Source organism: Telmatherina bonti (assembly GCF_933228915.1).
Source record: "Telmatherina bonti genome assembly, chromosome: 22".
Taxonomy (NCBI): Eukaryota; Metazoa; Chordata; class Actinopteri; order Atheriniformes; family Telmatherinidae; genus Telmatherina; species Telmatherina bonti.
The window spans coordinates 15,599,430-15,627,117 of NC_136631.1; the positions used below are offsets into that span (position 1 = coordinate 15,599,430).

The 27,688-nt window shown below is 38.2% G+C and overlaps 4 protein-coding genes across 4 annotated transcripts; 3 read left to right on the plus strand and 1 right to left on the minus strand.

Annotated features, from left to right (window-relative positions):
- Positions 1-306: 306 nt before the first annotated feature.
- lrrc74a (leucine rich repeat containing 74A) lies at positions 307-4,062 on the plus strand (the record flags this gene model as incomplete). Its single annotated transcript, XM_079261569.1, has 13 exons — positions 307-415; positions 642-817; positions 902-1,009; positions 1,134-1,227; positions 1,458-1,507; positions 1,601-1,682; positions 1,833-1,918; positions 1,996-2,190; positions 2,282-2,377; positions 2,573-2,716; positions 2,843-2,947; positions 3,118-3,203; positions 3,453-4,062. The coding sequence occupies 13 exons, from the start codon at positions 307-309 to the stop codon at positions 4,060-4,062; spliced, it is 1,941 nt and encodes a 646-aa protein (XP_079117695.1).
- Positions 4,063-4,730: 668 nt separating this feature from the next.
- On the plus strand, positions 4,731-11,698 carry LOC306772156 (uncharacterized protein; the record flags this gene model as incomplete). Its single annotated transcript, XM_079261570.1, is given in 12 exon segments — positions 4,731-4,778; positions 5,004-5,177; positions 5,249-5,461; positions 5,549-5,696; positions 5,771-6,270; positions 6,274-6,594; positions 9,689-9,758; positions 9,912-9,973; positions 10,060-10,227; positions 10,313-10,525; positions 10,609-10,750; positions 10,908-11,698. Coding segments are annotated over 12 exon segments (2,850 nt in total).
- A 3,272-nt stretch (positions 11,699-14,970) lies between these two features.
- Positions 14,971-19,075, plus strand: rps6kl1 (ribosomal protein S6 kinase-like 1; the record flags this gene model as incomplete). The annotated part of the gene is made up of 10 exons (XM_079261571.1): positions 14,971-15,106; positions 15,352-15,476; positions 15,752-15,844; positions 16,040-16,087; positions 16,499-16,631; positions 16,744-18,189; positions 18,274-18,363; positions 18,585-18,667; positions 18,764-18,859; positions 18,965-19,075. The coding sequence occupies 10 exons, from the start codon at positions 14,971-14,973 to the stop codon at positions 19,073-19,075; spliced, it is 2,361 nt and encodes a 786-aa protein (XP_079117697.1).
- A 1,069-nt stretch (positions 19,076-20,144) lies between these two features.
- Positions 20,145-27,090, minus strand: dlst (dihydrolipoamide S-succinyltransferase). The gene is made up of 15 exons (XM_079262144.1): positions 26,971-27,090; positions 26,017-26,050; positions 25,894-25,933; positions 25,435-25,496; positions 25,272-25,346; positions 25,136-25,191; positions 24,795-24,903; positions 24,507-24,680; positions 24,230-24,315; positions 24,010-24,107; positions 22,511-22,641; positions 22,049-22,122; positions 21,887-21,970; positions 21,577-21,744; positions 20,145-20,841 (listed from the first exon to the last, which is right to left on the minus strand). Exons 1-15 carry the CDS (start codon positions 27,031-27,033, stop codon positions 20,707-20,709), a joined length of 1,389 nt encoding a protein of 462 aa, XP_079118270.1. The 5' UTR covers positions 27,034-27,090; the 3' UTR covers positions 20,145-20,706.
- Positions 27,091-27,688: the final 598 nt, after the last annotated feature.

Here is a 27,688-nt window from a genome sequence, read left to right on the forward strand (position 1 = left end):
TTTTAACCATAAACAAAATAATCTAACATGATCATGTACCTTACTGCTTATATACAATTGTACATTTGCATGGCGTTGCTAACAGCACAGGATGGTTACCATGCATTAATTATTAAAACCTCCACACATGACACATTCCCGTAGGGGTAAAGTTACCCACAGCAAAGGCCTATTTCATTTCAGTGCACTGGCTCTGATGAGCCACAGTTAATGAAACAGCTAAACAAATACCCAAAACTCTTTATTTAATTTGTGTTAAGGAAATTGTTTGAATGAACCAGACATAAGCTTTGAAAACAGGCTGAAATGTCAACATTCTCTTTTGAAATGCTGAGCTTGAAGGATGATGGCTGTTTATCTCCAGTTCAGAATCAAGACTCAGAAGATGAATTTGATAAAGACTTGGAGTCAGATGGTAAGGACATTTTATCAGTTTTTAGTATTTCTTGAAGCTGCTGTGTATACTGGACAAGATGTTTTACAAGTCTTAACGTCAAAGCTGTAACATTTCTGTTCTTGAGTAAAACAGCCTCCTCATTCCAAAAAGATAACGAAACAAAATTTTGTGGCGTGATTTTGCTGGAAAATGCACAGGCAAGGTTTTCTCAGTGTAATTTCTTTTGTGGCTTTCATACATACAGATAAGAAGAAAAAGAACAAGGAGATGTCTATAGCTGAATTGTACATGCAGGCCTGCAAGCTGGTGGGTGTGGTTCCAGTCTCTTACTTCATCCGAAACCTTGAATCTCCAACTATGACACTCACCCACCATGGGCTTGGACCCTTAGGGTGTAAGGCTCTTGCTATTGCTTTAGTGGTGAGTTGAAAATGCAAGTTTGTTACTAAATGAGACTCTTTTATTAGACAGGTCTGATGTGTGTTTATTTATTTATTCATTTAGGCTGATATGCACATCAACACTTTGGAACTAGCAGATAATCACATTCAAGCTGAAGGTGCCAAATACCTTATGGAGATGATGAGGGCCAATCTAACCATTCAGCACCTTGTATGTAAGAGTGTAAACTGACCACTAGAGGGCAGAAGTGTTCTACGGCTACATTTTTTTCCTTTCTTTCTTTCTTTCTTTCTTTCTTTCTTTCTTTCTTTCTTTCTTTCTTTCTTTCTTTCAGGATTTGTCCAACAACCATCTGAAATCAGCTGGAGCTGAGCATGTGTCTAAAATGTTGCTGGGCAGCATTTCACTAAAATCTATTAAACTTTCAGGTAACATACACATTCACATTTTCAGGTAACATACACATTAAAAGCATAGGTGTTTTTACTGCAATGCACTGATACCGGCGAGGTTACTTTTTGTTCAGGATTAAGTCAAGGTGAAAAGAAAAATCCACCTATTTCTCAACATAATCAACATTAACAATTATAATGAATATAACTTTAATGTATTTGAGCATTTATGTGGCACATTTAAATATGTACTCTTTTACATGCAGGAAATAAGTTTATAGATGATGATGCAAAACATTTTGCAGATGCCTTGTCAGTAAGTTTCCAATTAACTCTTTTTTTTTTTCTCTCAGTGGTAGTTTATTTGCTTTTGCTATTATTATCAAAATGTTCTTATTTTAACCTTCAGACCAACACCAGGATAAAAGAGCTGGACCTCAGCCATAATGAGTTTTGTGGAAAAGGAGGGGAGTATTTGGGTCAACTGCTGGGTATCTTACATTTCACTAGTTCCTCAAATTAATACAGATTTGCTTTACTGTATGACTGTAAGAACATACAGGGGAATGTAGTTGCAGCTGTGATTAATATGATCTTTCTTTCTTTTCTTTCTCTTTCTTACATTCACCCACTTTTTACAGCAAACAATGAAAGCCTGGAGGCGCTGGACCTCAGCTGGAATTACATGAGAATGAAAGGATCTGTGGCTTTTTGCGCTGGACTAAAGGTATGTCAGTATAACTAAATCAATTTAACCGCTGGCTTAGTGTGTTAGCATCACCCTACCACCATGTCCATGTGTAGGTGAATATGATGTTAAAACACCTTGACCTATCATGTAATGGTTTTGGAAATGAGGGAGCTTTGGCTATGGGAGAAGCCTTGAAATTCAACAACACTCTGGTGCATCTCAACCTCAACAACAACCGCTTAACCAATGAGGGAGTCAGCATGTTGTGCAGGGGTCTTGAATATAATGACACGCTCCGAACACTGCTGGTAGGCAGACAATGTTTCACTAAATTGTGTCCGTTGTGACTATGGCTCAAGATATACTGTAACACGATGCTTTATTCTGTTCCCTCTGCAGCTGGCTTATAACTCTTTAACAGTAGAGGGTGCACTGGCGCTGGTCAATGTGGTGAAGAACACACCTAAAACTGCCCTGGAGGAGATTAACATATGTGTGAGTGTCAGTTGCACTGTCACATTACATTTGATTAGTCTCATCAAGTCACATTTCCCAGCACAGCTACATTTTCTTTTCATATTACTCAAGAATAGTTTGCATTGCTTCCTTTTGGCACATGAAATGCAAGTTTACTGAATGTTTTGTAAGATTTCTGCTCTGCTTGCGTCCTCTTATGTTTTATCTGAGCAGAACGTACTGGTAAATGAGAACTTTATGAATCTGTTGGAGGTTACATGTCAGGAGCATCCAGGTCTGGATGTGCAGTATGGAGGGGTGGGAGGCTTTATTGCTAAGAAGCCACCAAAAAGAGTTGATCCAATGAAGATCATTCAGGTGTGTAGGGCCTCAATGGAAGGTTTATAACAACTTATTTGTAAAAAATACAAAAAAAAAAAAAAATGCAATGATGAATTCATGCAATATGTACATTTAGTGTTTTTTCTTTCAATGTTTCTGAAGGATTATCTGGACAACCGCAAGCTGCGCCTTTGGGATTTCTTTCGGAATATTGACAAAGATGGGACCATGCGAGTCCCCGTTGCTGACTTCAGGAAGGCAGTTCAGGTTTCCAAACAAATCAATATATTGACTTGTGTAGCATTTTGTGGGAGCTACTGCACCGAACTTCCATGGCAGAATGTGATGAAATTGCCACATGAAATGAGCCTTAAAAAACAAACCTTGATATTCATTCTGTGTGTGCATTTCTGTGTGTGTGTGTATGAAACTGTTAGCAATCAAGCATTCCTTTAGATCGATACCAGATTGAAGAACTGATCCAGAGACTTGATCGTGACAGAACAGGAATTGTTGACTACAGGTGATCATTTCTTCAGTGTTTCAGTATAAGACAGACCCTCTAAATTGGTTTATTGTTGCTGTTGGGGGATGTTTCTGCAGTCATTGGTTTTATCACTGGTAGAATTTATGGTTAAACAAGGTTTATTTTTGTTATCAGCTGGGAATTAGTCCAGGTTTTCATCTCGAATGATGTCTTTAGATATGATGTAAAACTGAGATGTGCCTCCACAGAGCAGTTAACTATGTTTAGCTTCCTGTTTGTGTGCAGGGGACTGGCAGATACAAGAAAGCAAATGATGAAAGATCACCGCCGCCAGCTTAGAAAGTTTGAGTCCCGTCAAAAGAAAGAAAAGCAAAAGAGTGACCGCATTCTGAAAACATTTCAGACTGCTGTGGAGGCGGTCACACCTGGCAGCTCCATGGTCATTTCTCCTGGAGCTGCTAAAGAAGAGTCAAGTGGCCCTCAGCCATTTTCTGCCACCCCTCTCAGCTCATGGCACCACATCGTCATGTCAAACAGCAGTCGCTACTCTGTCACTAACCTAAGCAGTGAACATATCCACCTGCCCATGTTAGGTGGCACCTCACTTTATCGTCCCACCAGCTCTCCAGCAATACGCTCCTACTCCCAACCCAACCTGCTGGCTGACTCCCCTCGCTCTGCGCCAGGCAACCCCATCTCTGCCCAGGGGATTCGTTCTGATCCAGAGATTGGCCACAGCAAACTAAGCCCTACCCATAACATCCTGACCAGGTCCAGATCTGCTCTTCATGCAAAGCAACCGGAGGGAAAGGTCAAAACCAAGAAAGTTAAGAAAAAGAAAACAAAGAAAAATGCTAATAAAGACTCAAAGAATAATCCAAAAACTGGCAAGTAACTTGAACCACACATAACCGGAGATTGTGATTTTTCTTTCCTTGCTGGGTTTCATTGACATCTAATTTTTAACAAAAATTTAATTTTATTATTTACTTATTTATTTGTTCATTTAATTTCATGTTCAATTTAACTTTACATTTTTATTCAAAGTATATAAAGTATTGTTATACTTTACATATATACCTGTGCCAAATAGGCACAGGTAGAAAATTAAATCTTGTATAATCTGCCCCATAAAGCACTTTTTGAATTATAATAAATTGAGTTGACTTAACTAAATTAGATTAACCTCCACCTTAACCATGTCACCACACACTACTTCAGCAAAAAATAAAACCCAAAAAAACCAAAAACATCTGTCCTGTGTATCTATAAATAGATTCAATAAACTTACAATTGTGGTCTCATTATTCCATCCTTGTACATTTTTTGAATATGAAAACACTTGTTCAACATAATCTATTTTGCTTGTAGTCAAAAAAGAAAACAAAAACAATGTGTATAATTTTTCCCGCTCAGTGTTAAAGTTTGTAAATGAAGGCACAAAAGTCTCACAAAAACTTTAACATTTTCCACCGGACACACTTTCCCACTGATGCATACTTTTTACAAACACCTGAGTGTTTCATTCCTGGGTACTAAAGGTAATAGTAGGTGTATCCTGACATGCCTTGGCCTTGGGCCTGTGAACTGGGGCAGGTGCTGCATTCTTTGGTAGGTTGTGATAGGCTATATAAGTAGTGAAGATCCCGTAACCTCAGTCATAACGACACTGACTGCATCAGAATGATCAACACTGATCTTCTCAGCACTGCTGAGCTCCTCGGTTGCCATAGGGGTACGTACAGCATGTATTAAATCAATCAGTTTCTTTATTTCTTTATGTACTTGTCACATTGAAGGTAAGTTAATCTCTTGTTTTTTCATTTCTACATTTAGGGTGTAGATCTGTTAAATGCAGGGAGTGTGAAGAATGATACAGGCAGTGGAAGTGGGAACAAGTGTACCTGTGATGCTTTCCTTCCCAGTTCAACTTTTCCTACAGGAGATTTGGTGGCAGCAGAGCAGACAGCTGGGGCGATCTCGCATAGACTGGAGCTGGAGATGGGCAAGGTACTCAAAAAGCAAACATATTTGTTATAGACAAAGAAGTGAATTTTTTTTTATTTCTGTGCTGATTTCAGCTGGAGGACTATGAAACCAAGCTGACACTGTATGCAGAAAAGATCATAAAGTTGGCAGCGGAAATTGAAACAATGGAGAAGAACTCTGATGACTACAGTGAAGCCGACTTGACGGAGATGAAAGTGCAAATTAAACAAGTGGAAGCCTTGATAAAAGAGCTGCAAAGCTCCATTAATGGTTCCACCATTGTCTTCAAATCCATGCGTGCACAGGTGTGTCCTGAGATACAAGTATGCTGAAGGTCACCACATCAACAGATGCAGTGGTCATCTGATAACAAACCGTGTGTCGTCTTTCAGATCACAGTCATGGTGGAGTCTCTGGATAGGCTAGAGAAGACCTATGATGAGAATCGGGTTCTCATCACCCGCCGAGAATACATAAAGTTGCAGGTGCAGTTGGAAGAGTGTGAGAGACGCCACCAGGAGCTTTTCAGCCCCAATATTGGTAATTTCATTTTCATTCCTGTTCAATTAAAAATCCTCTTTGGACTCATAACTATTTTTTCCCCCTCTCTGCAGGCTCTTGTTCACACACTGGCATAATCAAAGTCAGCAAGCCCCTAGTGAGCCAGCTGAATGCCCATCTGAGCTCGCAATATAAATTTGGAGGTTGGGGCAAAGATTCAAAGCCTCTTCCTGACAGAAAGTCTATGTACTGGTACTCTGGGTACACTAGTTATTCGATTGTGGACATTAGGTTCTACACTGACTATAAGAACCTCATTTTGAGAAACCACTTTCAGCATCACAACTTACACAGCAGCTGGTATGGCACAGGGAATAATTTTATCATGCACGGAAACACTCTGTATTATCAGATAAACAATCCGTTTGGGTTAGCCAAACTGAATTTCACCACCATGACATCTCAGTCGAGGGTGATTGCCAAGGCAAGCAACAGATTCTCCTATTCTAACTTCCCTGGACAGAACTTTGACTTTTCTGCAGATGAAACTGGCTTGTGGGTGACCTACGCAACAGAAGAATCTAGTGGTCGGATGGTTATTGCTAAAATAAATTAGGCTTCATTCGGGATCGAGGAGGAATGGCAGACTAGTGTTTACAAGCCAGGCGTGAGCAATGGCTTTATGGTGTGTGGTGTTTTTTATGCTGTCAGGACAGTTGACATCCAAACAGAAGAGATATTTTACATGTATGATACTAATACCAAACAGGAGAGCTACATTAGCATTCCCTTTGAGAGGTTTCAGGATAAGTATTCCAACCTGGACTACAACCCCACTGACCAGAAGCTCTACATGTACAATGATGGGTACTATGTGAACTACCACCTCTGGTTCAACCACACAGCTAAAGCAACTGTGGCACCACCAATGTTTCTTGTGACATAAATAATTATCTGTGATTTACTGAAATATTCATGACGAAAATTAATCAATCTTTTTTTTTCTTTCCATATGTAATATCTCATTTTCTTCTTCTTCTGAATTAATAAATGATTTCATGCATTCAAAAGAGGTCATGTTTGTTTGTTTTTTTTCAGAGTATAATTTTCTATGGATGGAAAATATGGGAATGCAGAAGCAAAATTAAATTGTTTTATAATTTATACATTTTTAAAGTAATTTAATCACATGAAAATTTGTTTCACAATAATAAGGTTTGTATGTTCTGGGTGTGTATAGACATCTCAGGACATCAGAAAATTAATTCCCAGAGTCACTTTGTATCTGTTACTACAACTGAATAAACTGTAATAAAAAGAGAAGAAAAATGTGAAAAAATGTTTCTTATCTTGCCTGTCTGTTTTCTTTTCTTCTTCCTCTTCTTCTTTTTTTTTCTTTTGCTTATTTGACCAGGGATAACATTCCACATACACAAATCCCATTATTCACCATAAACAAGATAATCATATCGTGTTAAAAATAATGTACTTTCTATGTTTTGTATATATTAGTATATTACTTCTTCTTATCATGATAATCTTTTTTACTATAGGTGACTTGTCTGTAACTTTTGTCAGTCCTCATAAGGGCATGGTCAGGCTATATATATATATATATATATATATATATATATATATATATATATATATATATATATATATATATATATATATATATATATATATATATATATATGTATGCAATCTATCAGTTTTTTTGATTGGAATAATAGTGTCAAAGGCTTTAAGATATTTTGATGTGTGTAAGTGTAATCCTGTTCAGATGAGCTGGCTAACCAGCACTGGCTGTCCACAGTGACAGGATTTGTTGTTTTGTTGGTTTCCAGGGAGATTTATTTACAGAAAGCTACACTCAAAAGATATGTGTCTTTTGCCCTTTTCATGCCATGACAGGACAAAACATTTAGTGCAAAAGGTCTATTTTGCCTCTAAGATTTTGGCATTTACTGAGTTCTTTAAAAGTCTATTTGAAGGACCAAACAAAACTTGCAGAAAAGATTATCTTCAATTATGTATTTTAGAGATAACATGAGAGGCTGATAGTATCCAAATTTCCCCATGTCATAAAATAAAACCGGCTGCACGGTGGAACAGTGGTTAGCACTCATTTTCTTCTTCTCACAGCTAGAAGGTCACTGGTTCGATCCTTGGCTGGAGAGGGGTTTGGTCAGTGGCCTTTCTGTGTGGAGTTTGCATGTTCTCCGGAGAGAGAACCCCGTGTATGCGGGTACTCCGGCTTCCTCCCACCATCCAAAGACTTGCATGTTAGGCTAATTGGTTACTCTAAATTGCCCCTAGGAATGAGTGTGAGCATGAGTGGTTGTTCGTCTCTCTGTGTGGCCCTGCGATGGACTGGCGAGCTGTCCAGGGTGTACCCTGCCTGTCGCCCAAAGCCGGCTGGGATAGGCTCCAGCTTCCCCGCGACCCTGAATTGGATTAAGCGGTTTAGAAAATGGATGGATAAAATAAAACCATTCTGCACAGGGGCAATTGTAACTTGTATTGGAGAAAAAGCAGGAAATTAATCTGTTTCATTCTGGTTTACTGTTCGTTTTGTCACTGGGCCAGAGAAAACAATGCAAAATTTAGCTGTCCCTTGGCTATTTTTCTCAACTTCCAACTGAGAAACAGCCACGGTTTCAGACTCATAGATCCACTGTTAAACAGAACTGAGCAACCTCAGGCGCTCTGGGTAAAATACATGTGAGAAAGTTTAATAAAATACTAAATATCTTTATTCCCGTCAACTTCCTGATCAAATGTCTTTAAACAGACTCAATGATGATTCAGAGTTTAATTGTGATGAATCTGTTTCAAAGTTTCCACACCTTGGGTCTGCAATATTTTTTAAATGAAAATAATGTGCAACAAATTTGCTTTAGTCACTCTTCTAGTGCAAATTTTTATTTTCTCATTAACTAATCAGCGGTCATTAACTTTTAGGTGAGATCTAAATAGACTGGCCTGAATCACTTTAAGATGGGATAACTGCACAGGCCATCAGATATTTTTGCAATGTAAAAGCTCTACTAATTACTGCAAATTGATTGCTCCCCACTGCATACCCAGTAAACAAAGCTTATGTTTAGATTATGATGAATATCAACATCAAAACCTTAAAATTGTGTGGAGTCTCAATCTAAGTTTGAAAATTTTATTTACCCTTTTATGAGTGCGATGATAAAAAAACAATGCCACATTTTAAATACATGCCACATTAATACCACATTAAAATACAGTATTTCAACACTACAGACATATACAATGATACTTTTATGTTTATGAGTAATATTTTGAGTTTGATTTATTTTAATGTGTTCAATAAAATATGTATAAAATGATATACAATCATAATTATATTTATATTATAAATATTCTATAAAATATAGACATCTAATTTTCTTTTCCTGTTTATCTCAAAGGCCAACTTGCATAATTACAATATCTGCATTTCTGTTCAATTATATCATTTATTTATTCATTTTTCAATGAGAAGTAATGTATTGGATGACTAACTAATATCCACTCAAGTGACTCATTTACAAATATACAACCTCATTCATGAATATGCAAGAAAAAAAGCTGTAAATACGGTAGTTGTCCACTGTAGTGACAACTATGCACGAAAGGGTTAGTCATTTCTTGGAGTCTGACTCAGCACTTGAGTATTATTTCTGGTTGCACAATGTTTCTTTCTTTTGAGCCATACTGTTCAAAAGTCTGACAACCACCCAAGTCACAAGTATAAGATTAGGTAATTAACCACATGGTTGAGGAGGCAATAAAAGAAATTAAACTGTTGTATTTTCTCTGTACTGACATGAAAAGTGATTTTTAAGTTACAGTTTCTGCAACAGTTTCATAAAAAAAAAAAAAGCCACTGATGGTAATAAAATATGACTTTTTTTTTTTTATAACATAACATATACACAGTTCAACAAACAGACCACAGACAATGCAGCAAAAAAATATCACATGTGGTGTGTTTCTCATCCACATCCAATACTCAGATCAGACCTGGAGCTATGGGTTCCTTTGCTTTTATTGTGTCCAAACAAGGGAGAATACCTCCCACTGGCTGTTTGTCAATGAGTATCTGTGTTTGTTGAACTTAGATAATAATCATGGGAAGAGAAAAGGTGTTCTGTCTATGCGATGTGATAAGGGCAGACTTTAAAAACCTCCAAGCAAAGCCACCGAGGAGACACACGAGAGGTGAAGTGGTGAAGTGAGACACGATGCTTCCAGTTCTGCTGCTGCTCCTATCAGCCATCAGTCCTGCTTTAGCCTGGATTGTAAGTCATTTTAATTTTTAATTAAGTCATCCATGCAGATTTATCATTTAATAATTAGACCAGTATTTTTTTCAAATGATTTTTAGCCAGTTCAGGATTGGGAGTCCGGAAATGTGACTGCATCAGTGGGTTCGGCAGGCCAGTGTGTTTGTCAGGTGTATCTGCCTGACATGACATTTCCAGCCAACCGGGTTCAGCACATGCAACAAGTCAGCAATGACCTGTTTCTGGAGATGAAAATCCAAATAAGCAAGGTGTGGTAGGAGCGATCAGTTGCATAAATTCTAAAGCAAGATCTGGTCGACTTCATTGTATTCCCTGTTTGTTTCCATCTTTCAGATGGAGCATTATGAGGGTAAGCTGGTGATCTATCTTAAGGAACTGACAGAGTTGACTCATAGAGTGTCAGTACTGGAAAGCAGCTCCGACAAATACATCAAGCTGGACTTTGAGCTGCTCAGGATTGAAATCAGAGAATTTGAAGCTCTGGTGTCTCAGCTCAAAAACTCCCTTAACTCCTCCTCACCCGTGTTTGACAGTCTGTATACTGAGGTGAAGACTTTTTACCATCTTGCAAACAAAATCCGTCTTCTTCCAAAATTGAATTTTCATGTAATATATGATGTTGTCTTTAGATCCGCAACATGACCCTCATTGTAAACCAGTTGGACTCTTTCGATAAGAGCAACCTGCAGGTGATCCGCATTGAGTTTGCAAAGTTGCAGAAGAAGCTGGAAGAGTGCCAGAAAGACAATGAATTCATCAAACCAGACATCGGTGAGGCATCTACCAACATCTGCATGATTTCTAGTTACACAATGGTTCTTTCTTTTGAGCCACACTGCTCAAAAGTAGATCATTTTAGAGAGCAATGTGAAGTTTAGACTCGAAAATGACTAGAAAATGATTGCTGATGGGTTTTGTTTCTTTCCAGGCAACTGCAATCACACAGGGATCTTGAGTATCAGTAAACCAGTAGTGGTCCAACTAAATGCTCATCTGTCAGCAAGTTTCCAGTATGGTGGATGGGGCAAAGATTCCAAGCCAGTTCGAGGTTATGAGAATATGTACTTCTATGGTGGATATAGCAGTCCTTCAGTCCATGACTTCTACTTGTACTCTGACTATGAAAACCTGATTCTAAGAAATGCATTTAAACACCATGACATACCACGTGGGTGGGAAGGCACTGGGAATAATTACATAGTTCACGGTAATACCATTTACTACCAACGCTACTCACCTTTCAGTATGGCGAAGCTGAATCTGACTCCCAAATATGACTATAGAGTGATTTCCGCTGCAAGTCAAACATTCTCTTACGTCTACTCAAATAGTCAGTACCTCGACTTTGCAGCTGATGAAAATGGCTTGTGGGTGATGTATGCCTCCGAAAATAGCAAAGGTAAAATAGTTCTTGCTAAGATTGATGAGAAATCTTTTGGCATCGAGGATGAGTGGAACACTGGTGTGTTTAAGCAGTCTACTGGTAATGCTTTTATGGCCTGTGGAGTGTTGTATGCCACCAGGGCGGTGGATGTCAACACCGAGGAGATCTTCTATGCATTTGACACCAAAACCAGAGAGGAGAAACAGCTGAGCATTCATTTTAAGAAGTTCCAGGAAAAATACAGCAACCTGGACTACAATCCCTCTGATCAGAAGCTGTATATGTACAACAATGGCTATTATGTGTTCTATAATGTCAGATTTAACAAAAAATGACTATCATGTTCAGATCTAGTGTATTATGATTTATACGACTGATCTGTTTTCTGTTACCCCTCTGTAACTATCCCCTTTCTTCAATAAAATCAACCTTAAGCATTCAAATGATGTGGGTTGTCTTTACTGTTAAAGTGTGCAGATAAAACAGTTTTAACCCATAAGAGCCCAGCGTGACATGTAACGTACATACGGTTTCTGAGACATTTGGCATCACATGGTACAAAGTTGGCTCGAAATCCTGTACAACACAATCAGATTTATGTGTTCTGCCCCTTAATGGACACCAGAAAGCAGAAGATTATATTATAGAAAATTTGACATATCACATTCTAATAAATGGTAAATATCCATAAAAATGTGGGTTTCAAAAAGACCTCGTCTTCAATTAATTGGACTTATCATATTGTTTTTTATTGGGCTGGGTTTTATGGGTTAAAAATGAGGATGTACAAGTATGTGATTCTTATACAGAAAGCAATGATGCCTGCTTAAAATAATTTATCACCTGTAAATGAAAAAAATTAGAAATAATTTAACAGTATTAACTTTCTGCTTCACTGTTGTAGCAGTAAAGATTCAATTGTACATTTTGTCCATGACCCCTGAGTGTGAAAATCTGTCAACACACGAACAGTACTTTGTTTTTGCTTTTGTAGACAAAAAATTGGACAAAAGCCATGAGGCTACGGCAAATATTAATTTATCATTTTAGATTTGGTCACTGGTTGAAAAACATTTTAATTCAACTGTGTAATTAATCCATGGATGATAAATTTAGAATAAACATGAATATTTAAAAGCTCAGCATATTTTAAGAATGTGTATGTACTGTATACCAAACACTGCTTTTTAAACATTTCTCTGTTTGGTGTGAACTAAAATAAATGTTTTAGTGTACGGAGAGAAGATACAGCTTTAGCTCCAGGTAACTGGGAATCTGTATTAAAGGAATAAAGTAGTTCTATTTATACTCCTGCAACAATTCAGAAGCCCGTCTTTCATATGTGGCGATCTACACAGGGGACATAGGGGTCAGTGAATTTAATACCATTTAGTACAAGATAGTTAACCACTGTTGCCTCCTCTGAAGTTAGACACAGACTAAACACAAAAGCATACAAAACATATAGTTACACACTAGCTTTCCAATAGACAAGAACTTGAACACAGAAGATAAGAAAGGATTGTGGGTAATGTATACCATAAAACCAGTCATGGCTAAAATGATGATAGCTAAAATAGACACAGTAAAGAATCATTTGGCATTGAGAATAACTAGAAAAGAACTATATTTAAGTGTCACAAGGGAAATGCTTTCATTGGGTGTGTTATGAATGATACAAGGCTCAGAGACCGGAAAAACAGAAGAGATTTATTACTCATTTACAGGACAGAAGAGTTTTTCACCTCCAAAAGTTTTGCCAACTTGCTGTGTTATTCCACCAATCAGAGGCTTTGTACATCAATGGCTACAACATGTCCCATCATGTAAGATTTAACAAAGAATAATGTCTCTTGTGCTTGATTTGTCTCTTGTCTCTTCCATGTTATAATATATTTTGTTTTGCTGTTTTTGGATTAAAATCAAAACCAAGCTTTGTCCTTTTTTTAATCTCCCTTTTTTTAAAAAAAAAAAACTTTTTGGAAATTACTGCAAGATTAGATATCAGATCCATACTGGACTCCCTGCTCCTTTCTGTAAGCCAGCCCTCCCCTGGGGGTGGGTCTGTGGAGTGGGAACCTCTCCTTTGTGCTGAGTTGGAGCCTGGCTCCATCTGGTACTGAAGACCAAGACCCAGCACATTATAAATTCTAGAGAGGATGATCGATCCTTCCTTGTACAAAACAGACATTAAACACAGTTATCATAAAGTAAAGTGAGTGTTTCTTCATTGAATCTACCAATAGTTAAAAGCAATATCAGAACACAAGTGTATTTTCAAAGGAAAACAAAATAAAATGGCCCTCAGTGTTAAAAAAAACAGCGCTGTCTCTTTAAATCTTTCAGCATCCGTCTGGATGAGAGGGGGGAAGTGAAGCTTTGTGTGAAATGGTACCCTAAAGTGACATCACACTCATCCAATCAGCAGCCTTGCCTGCACACTCCCCTCCTCTCCTGCTGTAGGATGAGTGTGTTCTTGTAGCTGAGGACACACAGGCCACCACTGCTGCTGCCACTGATGCTGATGCTACTGATGCTGGAGCGGAGGGTCCAGGCCATGCTCGCCTCGCATCAGGTATAGTGTGCATATCTGTGTTTGTGCACCTGTCCCTTGTGATTTTTGTGCATTTATTGGTTATGATGAACTGCTAGCTTACAAGCTATACTCAGATGATGATGGATTATAATGGAGGACTAAAGATGGCATTGTGTGTTTACACACACTGCCAAGATGATGTCGCATCCTTGACTAAGACAGGAGTGTGTACATTTGTGATGCTTATTTTTAAATCAGTAGTTAAATTGTGATGAAGGTGACATTAAATTTTCATGTTGTTTTCTAATAGACACTACCCTTCAGTTCAACACAGGTAATACATTTATAGCATAATGGTGACTATCCAAAGTTATTTTAAACAAATAATTCATTTTCTTCTTGGGAATACTCAATTTTTGACTGATTTATCAAAGTATGTAGGTGAAAATCTTTGTGACATACATGGGTACATGTTTTTACATCATATGTTATTGTAGTAATGCCCAATATAGGTGTGTCAGCACTTTCTCTATCGGTGGGTCTTAAGGGGTTCCTGTCATGTTGTAACACAATTACCTTGAGACAATGTGCCTCAGCCTTCTGAGTCATCTTTCTGTCATCTTAGACATCTGGAGTTCTGTTTCTTTCCTTCCATCAGAAATAGTAGGCACAAGCTTTTACTCACTTCCTGTTCTGCTCTAACATTAACTCTTTGTTTCCTCTGGCTCAGCCGACCATGTTCTGCTGTAAAAACCTGAGCTTTGGAGTCAAAGCGGGCACAGACGGACCGAGCAGAGATACAACAGTCAGAGATGCATCCTGTTGTTGATAAGAGACAGGAGCAAAGGTGAGACCCAAGCCAAACAGTTGCAGCATTTACAAAGACTTAAAGAGCCAGACTGTAATGTTATGATTCTATCATATAGGCTTGAGGTTTACTTTCTCTTTCTAATTTGATAAGCAGCGTTTTCAAATTTAAACTATTGGTCCAGTTTAATAAACAGCTGTATATTGCTGTATGTGCAGTGAACGGGCCCATCTGGACCTGGACGAAACCAAAACGAGGCAGCAATGGCAAAGAGAGATTACTTGGTTGAGGCAGCCAAGCAGATCCGCATGGCACTGGACAGCGAGGTCAATGAAGACTATGAGGCAGCTTTCAGTTACTATAAGAATGGGGTGGACCTACTGCTGAATGGCGTGCAATGTAAGTGGGCGACAGCTGGTCTTTAAGGCCATGTGAGTCAGTGAATGTGGGAAGACATGTGACGGGAAAATGAATAAAAACAGGAAGTCAAAAAGCCAAAGGTTTGTTTGCCTTGTTTATAATGGGTACAGTTGTAGGTGTGCATGACCAGGCAGGTTGTTTGTAACAATATTATGTTTTATGTTCACTTATCTTCAGGAAATGTAATTTTCATTAGTGTCATAGTGGGTTTGCCTGCTTTACAGTGGACCCAAACAAAGATCGGCGGGAGGCTGTAAAGAGGAAGACAACCCAGTATCTGAAAAGAGCTGAAGAAATCTTCATAACTCATCTACAGGATAACCTCGGAAAGGGGAGCTCTCACTTAGGGGTAAGACAAACATCCTATTTTTTCCTAGAGTAAAAAAAAACATATGTAGTGTTTCCAAATGTTACTCAAGATTAATAATATATAAAAGGGTGTCATATAAAAAGTATGGAATCATTCTTTGTACCATTTCAAACAGTCCTCTGTCTTCCACACTGTTACTGAAGGAATTATGGTTGTCATGAGATCATGTTAGCTACCTATTATGTTAATATGAATTCCTTTTACCTCAGTAAAACATCATTGTTGAAACAATCATCTTTGTGTTTCATTACCAGGGCTACAGTAGTTTAAGATTTCGCCCCATCAGACACCTGAGTTCACCTGTAGAGGATCTGGAAATGTGTAAAGTTGTAGGAGTTAATGATAAGGTAAGGTCACATTTTTTTAACCCAAATACTTTGGATTATTATTCTTTATAAATGCATCATATTTGTTACAATACAAGCATCGGCTAAAGAGAATGAGAGAGTTCAATGAATCACCTCCTGCACTTAAACCATAAAAGCGGTTTACAGTGAATAATTTACTGACATAGTCTGAATATGTCATTTTTCTCTCCAAAGGTCCTGATTGTCCAAAGTATGGTCAACAAAGAGATGTTTGTTGTAAAGGTATGAATGTACTCTTACTTAATATGTGGTTGGAATTACACTACATTTACACATAATTAAAAAAAAGCTCTTAATGTCCACAACGATCCACTGATGGTGATGTTTTGGGGTTGCAGTCTGGCAGAAAGCCAGCTCTTGTGTCCTGAGGAAAGCCCATCAATGGAAGTTCTCTCTGTCCTGTCTCCCTGAGTACCACAGAGCATTGATCTGCCTGAGAGCTCTCATCCTTTTAGTCAATGCAAGCACACCTCAAATTTCAATGGAAGTAACGTACAGGCGAGCACATGGACAAGCAAGAGCCTTCTTATGTGTGTCTGTGTGTGTAAACGCCTCATCATTTTTTTCTTCTCTAAAAAGGCTGCATATCTTTTTTTTTTTTTTTTTTTTAAATCATTTGTTTGTTTTTTGCAGAGCCTATTTAAATCAAGCTGGGAGACCAGGGACCAACCAACCATTATTCCTCAAGGGGTGCCATACATGGTCAAGCTGCTTAGATATTATGTCAGTGAAGACGCTGTGTACCTGCATCTTGAACATGTAAAAGGTGAAGTTTGTGGAACTTTTTTCTTTTTTTTTAACATGGAAATTAGTTTTATTCATACACTGAAATGCTAATAATGGAATATAATGGAATTTTTCTTACTGGATTTTAATAGGTGGGAGGCTATTCTCCAAGTTGCACAAGTTGAAGAATAAAAAAGCAAAGGAACACCCCGAATGCGTGACCTCTGGCCAGCACAGTCTCAAGCTAAAGACCAGCCACACCTCACCCTCAATCAGCACAGACTACCGGCACAGCAACAGGAGTACGGCAACAACTCCAGGAAAATTAAGTGATGAGAGCCCAGATGACTTTCCAACATCTTGGGATGAGACTCAGCAAAGGTTGGAAAGCTGTGGGACTCATTCCTACATCGAGGAGACAGGCTGTCTACAGAACACGCGATCCGCAGCATCGTTTTATAGCAAACTTGATCGACTAACTTTGCTCTCGGGTCCGACAAGAACACAAGTTAGCACCCACATCATCCCACCAGCTCCTAGTTTGTGTTTGCACTCCAGTGAAACTCAGGAAAAGCCTGCTCTTCCTCTCTCTTGTACTCGTGTCAGTCAAGCTCTCGATGTCATGTCAGAGCTCCCAAAAACGAAAGCTGGGATGGGACTGATAGAGTGCAGCTCAAACTTTGAAACAGCTTGGAAAGCTGCGGATCCAGCACACAACTGTGAGAAAATAAACCCCTATGCAGTGACTAACAGTGGTCTAACAAGTACAATTGCACAAACTGAACCTCATCTAAACCAGACCTCATTTGTCATAACAGAATCATCAAACAATGGAAATAAGAGTTTGAGTTCCTCTCCTGCCATTTTGCATCTTCCTCTCCATTGCCAAACCGAAATCTGCGGCAGGGCATCATGGGATACTAATGGCACAAACCAGGGACCTTTTCTAAGTAGTGACCTTGCAGAGACAGTAACAGACTTAAAGGAAGACAGTCCCACTGCAGAAGAAAGAAATGGAATGGTTGTCATCCGGAGCACAGACAGAGCAGTATTTTCTGACCAAACAAACATGAACTCAGACAGTTCTCTGCCTTCACCTTCCTCCCTTTTCTCCAAAAGTACAGAAAAACAGATTTCTATTTCAGGGGTCCCCTTGAGCCTCTCCGAAGTCAATTATACAAACAAAATCTCTTCAGGTGAAGGAAAAAGGAGTGTAGAGGTTTCCTGTGAGGTACTGAGTCCTGGAGAAAAGAACATAAACGTTAAAGAGAGATCCCGCGTCGGTTGGTTATCTTCTGATCCTCTCGGAGCAACATATCGAAGGACGAAAGAGGATGAGGATGCTGTTCTTAAAGCAGAGGGAGCAGAAGGGCAGGAAGAAGACCAGACCATTGAGGTAGACGGCTGGTGCCACCTGTCTCGATTCCCTGTCAAGTCCTCCAGGCCTACAGATAAGGCCATGCAGGGCTGCTGGGGGCTTCCAGAAGCAGAGGTGCGCGTTTGGGGGGCACAGATCCTGTTAGCCCTGGAAAGTCTACATCAGCAAGGCATCCTGTGTCGGGATCTCAACCCTAGAAATGTTCTGCTCACCAGCAATGGTGAGTCAGTAAAATCACTGTAAAAGGACAGATGTAGAAAAAAGTCAGATGTTTTGAGTTTAACTCGACAAAATGTTTTCACAGGAAAGGTGTGCTTGACATTCTTCAGCCAGTGGAGTGAAGTTCAGTCAGAGATCAGCTCCAAAGCCATGGAACAGATGTACTGTGCTCCAGGTAAACTCAGTGTAATGCGCCATCTAGTGGCAATATACACATGGTTCAACTACTTTGCATCACAAGTGCATATAAAAACACTATATATATATATATATATATATATATATATATATATATATATATATATATATATATATATATATATATATATATATATATATATATATATATAAAATGTTTAGCACGAACACCAATTAATTCTGTCTGTGTGTTGACAGAAATTGGTGGAGTATCCAGAGCTACTGAAGCTTGTGACTGGTGGAGTCTTGGGGCTTTGCTTTTTGAACTTCTAACAGGAATTGTAAGCTAAATTAAGTACAAGCATGTTCAGGATTTAACAGTGAGGTTTGTACCATCCCTACAAAATATGATGAACGTTCTTTTAATACTCCTACAGCCACTGTGGCAGCTTCATCCTGCAGGAATCCACTCCCACACCCAGCTGATCATCCCTGACCACCTCAGCGCTGCAGCTGCATCTCTGCTTACTGAGGTGACATTAAACTCCTGCAGTGCTTCTCTTCCAACAGTCTCAGTCAACAAAACACTTATTGTAATTAAATCTTTATGTTGCACTCTGAACTGTCCTACTCCACAGCTACTTCAGTTTGATGCTGGCTACCGCTTGGGTTCTGGAGGTGGAGGAGTAAGCGACATCAAGTGTCATCCATTCTTCGGTGGAGTTTCCTGGAAGGCTTTGACCTGCTAGCAGAAATGGTTGTTCTGGATCTCATCCATTTATGTTACACTGGACTGAAAAAATAAAACACTGATGGACTCCACTGTGGCCAGAATAGATGCAGCAGAGATTTTTTACTAGATTTTGTGATTCCCAAAGAAAAGGACTTAATAAAAGGAACAATGGAACAAATACAAGTTAAAGGATGAGGCATTTTCAGTAGCTAATTTTTCCATTTAGAGGTTATCATTACAGTGCATGCAAACTCAACCCATTAGTCCATTTAAAAATGTTGGACTATTAACTACCATCTAGTGTAGAAAGATGAAATCAACAGACAAATCATTACAGCTTCTTATCTCTTTGGAAGATAAAATCTTACAATAATTTCTTTTTTATTTTTATTTACAATCAAAATATTATTTCTGGTCCAATAAAGGACTAAAACTGAAATGTAAACATGAATTTGTTTCCTGATTGATCTAAATATATAAGCATCCAAGCTTGTAAAACTGTTTATAATCAAGCACTCCAGCAATGAAGAGCTTCAAGAAGTTGGGAATACATTTTTCAGGTTCATCACTTGTTCATGTGTGATGCAATCAATCAAAACGCCCAATTAAGCTGATAACAAAAATGGCACACTATTAATCTCTTTTAGATATTATGGAAATTAACTAGGTATTGGGGCATTTACTGCACTCAAACATTTTTTCTTTATATTAAATCCCAAATAATATTCCTCTAGCTAACAGTAGCTCATTTAATGGTCATTTTACCACCTTAGATAATGCTTTTAGCAGCATTTCCATTACAACCAGTATACAAACTATCAGCAACTGGAACAAGCTTCATTTCCAGATTATGAATAAAACAGGCAAACTTCTAGTTTATCAAGAAGCTAGGCACAAAGTACCTTCCAAATACCTTACAGCTCCAAGTTTTATTTAGAGATTTATGCTTTTTAAATATGAATTTGTGTCATAACAAACACAGATTAGTCAAATTGTGTATTGTGAAACTTTATGGCCGGTTTACTGCTGACAACATAGCTGTCAACCTTGATAATCTTAAAGGACAAAAACATCCAAACAAGAACTACAGTTGGGTAATGACGTTTTTATTGTTTAAAACTTTTTTTCTTAAATAGTCTTTCTTACACAGCAAAAACATGTTTTCTTCATCCCAATATTCTGTGAACTAAACAGCATAAAATCTCTGTAGGTTTCTTTACTTTGGAGATTTTAAAACATAGTGTACATTTTTCTAGCCCAATACGTGCACGTTGTTCTTGTCTCAACCAAAATAAAATCAAATTATGCAGTTTTATTTGAACTCATCTGTCTCACAATAAGTGGGAATTTTTTTTAAATTGTATGTAGAAAATGACATATGGCGAACAAGTTAAAGTATTCTCTTTTTTTGATCTAAAGACCAGCACCAGCAACCCCGACATGCCTCCACAACAGCCCCAAACATTTTACCACTGCCAGTCTTACAAATGTCCATTGTACAACCCAACTGTTCACCACAAATCCTTTTTTTTTCCTAGTTAACCAATACAACAATACAATAACTGCAGTTACAGTAATGTTCATCAGGTGAATACAGCCACTTTTTGCAGCGTGGTTTGTTTGGTTGGGCCTGTAGTTGATAAGGGTTCACATATCGAGGAGCATCACTCTGGGGTCTTCCACCACTGACTTGATCTTCCGCAGGAAAGTGACAGCCTCTCTACCGTCGATCAAACGATGATCATATGTCAAGGCGACATACATCATTGGACGGATTTCAACCTATGGGAAAAAAAAAAAAAAAAAAGTCCCAATTTTATAAGTATTCAACGGAACCAGAGGACAAGAAAGCAAAAGGTTTGGAGTGAAAATAATTACTCTTCATGTTAAAGCCAGAAGGCAATAAATAAACTAGGAAAACATATCAGACACACCAGTAATAAGTGATAAAGCAATTACTGTATCATCAACAATTCCCAACAACTGTTTTGTTTAATCCTTTTCTGTTCACATCAATCAGAAACTAAATCATCTGTTTGCACTTTGTGCATCTAATTAATATGCTGTGCTAAGAAGATGGACTAGCGACTTGTCCAGGGTGCACCCTGTCTCTCACATCATCTTTTTTGACAATTGCGTAACTTATGAATTATAACCATCAACATATTCACATTCAAAGATAACAAAAAATAACCTATAACTGTCAACATTATCTAATATTAACTTCAACTTATGTTAATAGGTAGTAATCACATTATGTTAAAAATGCTATTATTACTACACATTTAGCATCAACCAGCCTGGAAATTAAAGCCCAACTGTTATAACATAGGCAATTTGCTCAGGTTGTAACTTAACTAGCACAAAACTCAATAAAATTAAAGATTATGTCCCAAACTTGCTGTTGTTTTAGCCAGGTCACTGAATACAGCAAAAACTGGCAGCAGAAGACGCAAGCGTGCATTTGTAACAGATATATCTTCTATTCTTTATGTGCTGAAGTGTGAAGCCACAAACCTTGCCACCAACTGCAACAGGCCTGTCAAAGATCCCATGCATGCCTAAGATTGCAGACTGTGGTGGGTTGATTATAGGTGTGCCAAACAAAGACCCAAACACACCACCGTTGCTGATGGTGAAGGTGCCTCCATCCATGTCTTCAACTGCAAGCTCATTCTTACGAGCCTGTGAACACATCATTACAATCCAAGTCACATCATGAGGAAATTAAAACAACTTGTCACACAATAAGTGAAAAACAAAGAGACAGAAACAGGAAAAATTCATAAGGCCTATAAACATATTCACATGCAATATGAAATATTACCTTTTCTCCCAACAAATTAATTGCCTTTTCAATATCTGTAAAGTTCATTCCCTCAACATTTCGAATTACGGGAACCACCAAACCCTGAAAGAGAAGTAAAATAAATTAATATTCTGCCTTTAATTTAAAAGACTGAAGTACTCTCCCTTGTGCAGATCTTACCTTTGGTGTGGCTACAGCAACACTGATGTCAACATAATCCCTGTACACGATCTCTTTGGTTGTGTCATCAATGACTAGAAAGAGAAAATAAATGTTATAAAAGGAAAAATGGTTTGTATGGATTAAATTATAAATTATCATGACATTTGCCGCTAAGAAACAGTTCTTTTCTTGTAAACCGCTGTCTGTCACATTCAAGTAAAAAGTTGTGGCGAGAAAAACCCACAGACCAATATAGATCTCTGAAAGGCAGCAACTCGGACCCTTTTTCACTGTGGTCAATCTAAATAGGTCAGAGTATTATAAAGGAAGTAAATAAGTCGGTTTTGAGGTCAGGCAATCATTGATACTGAAACTTAAATCTTTTTCTTCGCCACAAAAAACTTGCTATGACTTGATACTAAACACGCAAAGACAGATAAACTGAGGTTCTGTCAGCGTCTTCTAATATGAACTTTATACCGGCATTGACAGCAGGTTGATCAACTAGAGCATAAGCAGCAGCCTTCACAAACGCAGACATGAAGCCCAACTTGATGTTATGCTTTTTCAGGAAGGCATCTTTGTAAACCTTCCTCATCTCAGAGATGTTGCTGCAGGAAAAAGATAAAAAAAAAAAAAAAAAAAAAAGATGAGCTTATATTCTGGAAACGAACAGAATTCATAAATAAGAAAAAAAGCATATCTTGTGTTATTTCTTCCTCCAGGCAGCGGTGAAACTTTTTAGGTAAATTACCAAGTTACAGTGTTATCTGCTTGTTTTCCGAAACATGTAAAACAGTATATATTAAAAACAAAACGAACAAATAAAAAAAGCTAAATGAACAACAAATGAAAAGCTTAGTGAAGTTGGTGACTTGAATGTTGTACAGATTATTAATAGCAATCTATAGTTAATGTTAGAATGATAATGGATGAAAACAACTTGACATCCAAGGAAAAGGCTTCAAATATTATACTTTAAGAAAAAAGAAAAAAAAAAAGAAAAAAAAAAAGACCCCCCCCCCCAGAGAAAAGCAAATATTTTTTGGCTATAAAAATAATGTTGCTGCAGACATTAAGGTCTGCTAATTGTTTCACTATTGCTCATTTTTCTATTGTATCTCTCTTTTTAATTGTTTGTTTTCCTGTCTCTAACCCTGTTGTAGCTCTAGGGTTTCGCCGCTAACATAATTAGCCCCTCCCAAGACACAGACTCTCCGAGAAAGGAGAGAAGAAGCGATAAAAATCTTCACTTTCTAGAGCCTGTAAATCTTATTGGGCTGTCATAAAAGCCCATATCGGTTGAGGCAGCTCTTCCACTCAGAGCGCAGGTCTCTGTGGGCCCCTGCAGATGCTCCAGCCTCCTGTTCCGACTGAATCCTTCGGCTCCAGATGAGCCCTAGCCTGGGAAGTCTTCCTCCAGACCATCAATGTCAATCCAATTAGGATACAGAGAAAACCCTGAATAGCCGAAAGCCGACACCACACATTTACAGGGAAAAGAAATCCTCAAAGTGTCCTCTTCAGCAAGGGGGGCAAGTGCAGACAATAACATTTCCTTGTAAATTAATAAAACCTGTTTTAACAATTCTTATCTTCGTTTTAGATGAAATTATGACCAAATATTTACATTCCAGCGTTTAACAAGATATCAGGTTTCAAAAAGCTTTTCCTATTGGGCAGATTTCAATCTATAACCATTTGTGGAAGGGATTGTTTTTGCTTTTAACAGTGATAATATATGGTACGTAAAACAAAAATCTGTATATACACACTGTGTGTATACAGCCATACCAATTTAAAAAAAGAAAAAGTAGCATAGTTGCAGATGCGGAAAGATCTGAATAGAAATGTTTTTTTGTTCTCTCTTAGTTGACTGAATTTATAATTACTTATGCAGCAGCGCAGTTTGCACATATATAACTTAAAATAGTTTTTTGGGTTAAATTATGTAAGTCAGCTTATTGAGAACTTCCTACCTCATGTCGACCTCATTAAAAGTAGTCAGCATGGCACAGGTGTTTTGAGCTTCTTTCAGTCTCTGGGCAATTCTCAGCCTCATGCGGTTCATCTTAACCTAAAACAAACTGGTCATTAGTTTCAATAACAGTTTCCCAACTCCTTTTCAACGCAACTTTCATCATTAAATTTTATTTATCATATTTAAATAAATTGATTAAAATTAATTTTTCATTGTACCCTGCTCTCTGTCCTTGCTGCTTTAGCCCCTCCCTCAGCATGAGTCGCCGGCGTGGTTGGAGCAACGGTGGGCTTGATGGCTGAAACTATGAGAAAGACAAAGAAGGGGAAAGAAGCACTCAGTAAATCTAAACTGAAAAATTTAAATGAAATGCTCAAAGATGCCGCCTACAGAATGTGTGAAAGTCATTAATCATGTAAAATGGAGGGTAAGTTCACAGATGTCACCCAAATCAACTCTCGCATGCCACAGATTGCCTTTCTAATGGTGACTAACCTGGTTTGGTGTCCATAGCATGTGCTGGCACAGGTGGCACAGGGGGCATGGCAGTGGGAATGGGGCCCACAGTTGAAGAAGGGGGAGGTGGAGGTGGGGCAGCAGAAGGTGGTGGAGGGGCTGCAGCAGCTGGAGCCTCAGTTTTTGGAGCTTCTGCAGCTTTGGGAGCACCAGCTAAAGATACAGACACGAACAGTTAGGACATAGTAGACTTTAAAGTGACGGTAAAGCCCTTAAGTTTTACTTAAAAAACAAACAAACAAAAAAAAAAACCTAAGTCCAACAAACCTCCTTTTCTAAGCTTGAAAAGTGGAGTTCCTCCTTCAACCTTTCCTCCATCTGGAACCAAAAGCTCCTCAATCACTCCAGCAGCAGGAGAGGGAACCTGTACTGATGTCTAAACGAATAGGATAAATAAAAATCAGTTTTAGACGGGGAAAAAACAAGACAGAATCTCAGTGTAATTTGGCCTGTGTCAAACAAATTCATGTATACTTAAGAAAAAACAGCTTTGCAACCATACAGCATGCTCCAAACATGTCATTTCTTTGGTTCAGTTTATTTGTCTGACTCTTAACTATAAAACATTAAACAGCAATTACTTACTTTTTTTTTTTTTTTTTTTTTACCTTATCTGTCTCGATTTCACACACCACCTCATCCTCAGAGACAGAGTCTCCAACAGCTGTGAAGAGAAAACCTATGCTTTAGCATCTATATGGCATCTATATTCAACACCATGTGTTTATTAATAGCAAGCATTACCTTTCTCCCACCTTACATCCCCCTCTGTGACAGACTCTGCAAATGCAGGGGTCTTCACTGTGACAACTTCATCTCCTGAAGAATAACGTCAAGCATACATTAGTGTTTCCACTTTACATTCAATAATTGTATAAAGGAAAGACTGAGGAAGGCTAAAACTTACTATAAGCTGAAGAAGTCCTGAAGTATTGGATTTGGAAGACACTGGATCGGGGATCATATTTTCTGGGGGATAAAAAAAAAAAAAAAAAAAATCTGTTGGCTTGCTTGGATCATAATGAGCTGGCTAAAACTTATTGATCCATTAAGTGGTCTAAGATTACTTTATCATTCAACAGTAAACAAATACAGTTGAATTGAACTGAAAAGTTATCAAGAAATTGATGATTGCCTTTTTCATACAATTACAATAAATATTTACAAGCTTTGATGATTGTTTGTAGAAGAACACAGAATTTGTGATTAATTATTTCCCTTTTATAAATATATATATAGGTTTGTAAAAGTATGAAAAAGTCGTGATGCTTTTAAATAGCTGCTATCAAATAAAGCCCAACCCTCATAACATGTTTGACAGTGGATTCTGCTATTTATCTTCATACAAGTGAGAGTGTGTACTTACACATCTTTGTTGAAAGTGATTGGATGGCAAGCTGATAGAGCTGTAAAAGCAAGGACAGGGGAACCATTTATACAACTGCTTGAAAACGGGGCGAGTTTATGGTTGAGCAGTAAGCACACATACCTGCTGGGGCCCTACGAGCTAACACGTTGTTTCCCTGTTAAAATAAAAAGTCAAGCCTTACAAAACATCTGCAACTTAAATATGATCATACGTACCCAAGAAGGACCATATTTTACAAAGAAATGTTGGCATGTATGCATCTAATTTACGTTTTCAAGACTGTTAGCTTGAAAATGAAACCAAACACCTCACTACACTACACTTCAGATGTCAGTGGTGCAGAAAACACTTGTGCTGGTCAAAAGTCATTACCACCAAATAAACTTTGACCTTTGGCACGATCAATATATCTAAGGAACCAAAATTAGGCTAATTTGTTTGGTATTAGTACTTGACCTGTAAATGCATAAGAATAGTTTGAGCTTTTTTACAAAAAGATGCAGCATTAAAGTTCAGTGATCTATTAATAACCTAGTAACGTGCTAGCGCTACTACGAAACTTAGACAACTGGCTTTACGTGTTAGGCTCATTATGTAACAAACAACTTGCACTAAAAGTCAATTTTTTACTCAATATGTGCATAATCTTCGCTAGACTCCTCACTGTCTCTTATTCATTGCAATATGACCTCAGCATAATGACTGCTAAGAGCAGCTAGCTAGCTTAACCATACCTCAGTTTTTGGTGGTTAGCATGTTTTAGGAAGTTGCATATATCGTTATGATCAAGTTCACTGACTGAACGTTAAGATGGAGGAGCTACTTTCATATCGAACATCTCCTACATGAATGTAAAACTTTAAGGAAGACTGCACCACTGTCTTGTGGAGGGTAGTGTCATACTGTCCTTGGCTCACAATGTTACGGCCTGACCGTGGCCTGTAGCGGCGGGTTGGCTAATGCTAACGCTAGCTCCGAGGAAGCCGAGCTCACAGAATCTGTAACTTCTTGCGTAAGAAGAGACAGCTAGGAGTTTTGTTTCGTACGCCAATGTTTTATCCGTTTACTGCCTACCTGACGGATGGCAGAGAGAGAACGGCCAAAATTCCTGGTGAGACACCGGGAATGGGATAACATGGTCGCTGTGTGACAGCAGCCTGCCAGCGGAAGGGAAACTCCGGTCACAGCAACAAGCTAAGAGAGGAAGTTGTGTGGAATAAACCAACTGCGGATGAGGGAGGGGGGTTTGACCGCATTTATCCGAGGAAGGGTCGATGGACAATTTAAGTAAAGTGAGGGACAGAAACGGTTTAACTTTGAATAAAGAAAGAAAGAAAAGACGAAGAGGAAAAACAGAATTCCTAAACATTTTTTAAAAACTAGAATGGAACAATGACTGCCTTTTGTATCGAACAATTACCATCTTCCTGTTGGGTCAAGAGGAAAGTCCTGAATGTGGTTTCAAACTAAAATAGAAGCTACGAATGACAAGAAATACTCGTGAATTATAAAATGCTCTCAAGAAATCTTTGAGCCACGTCTATCTAGTTAAGATATATGGAATATGTAGTTTATTGGCACTGAAATAGCTTGGATTTATTTAAAGTCTTAAAAACGTGTATTTTCTGTTATTAAATTTGAAGTAATCCTCAAGAATTATACGTTTAACCGCGGGTTACTCAGGTAACTATTTTGCACATACATAATAAAGTTTAAAAATGAAATAAAATGAGCTTTTTTCATTTGGCACATAAAAGAAACTTCTCAAATGAAAAGGGAAACATCTCGGAAA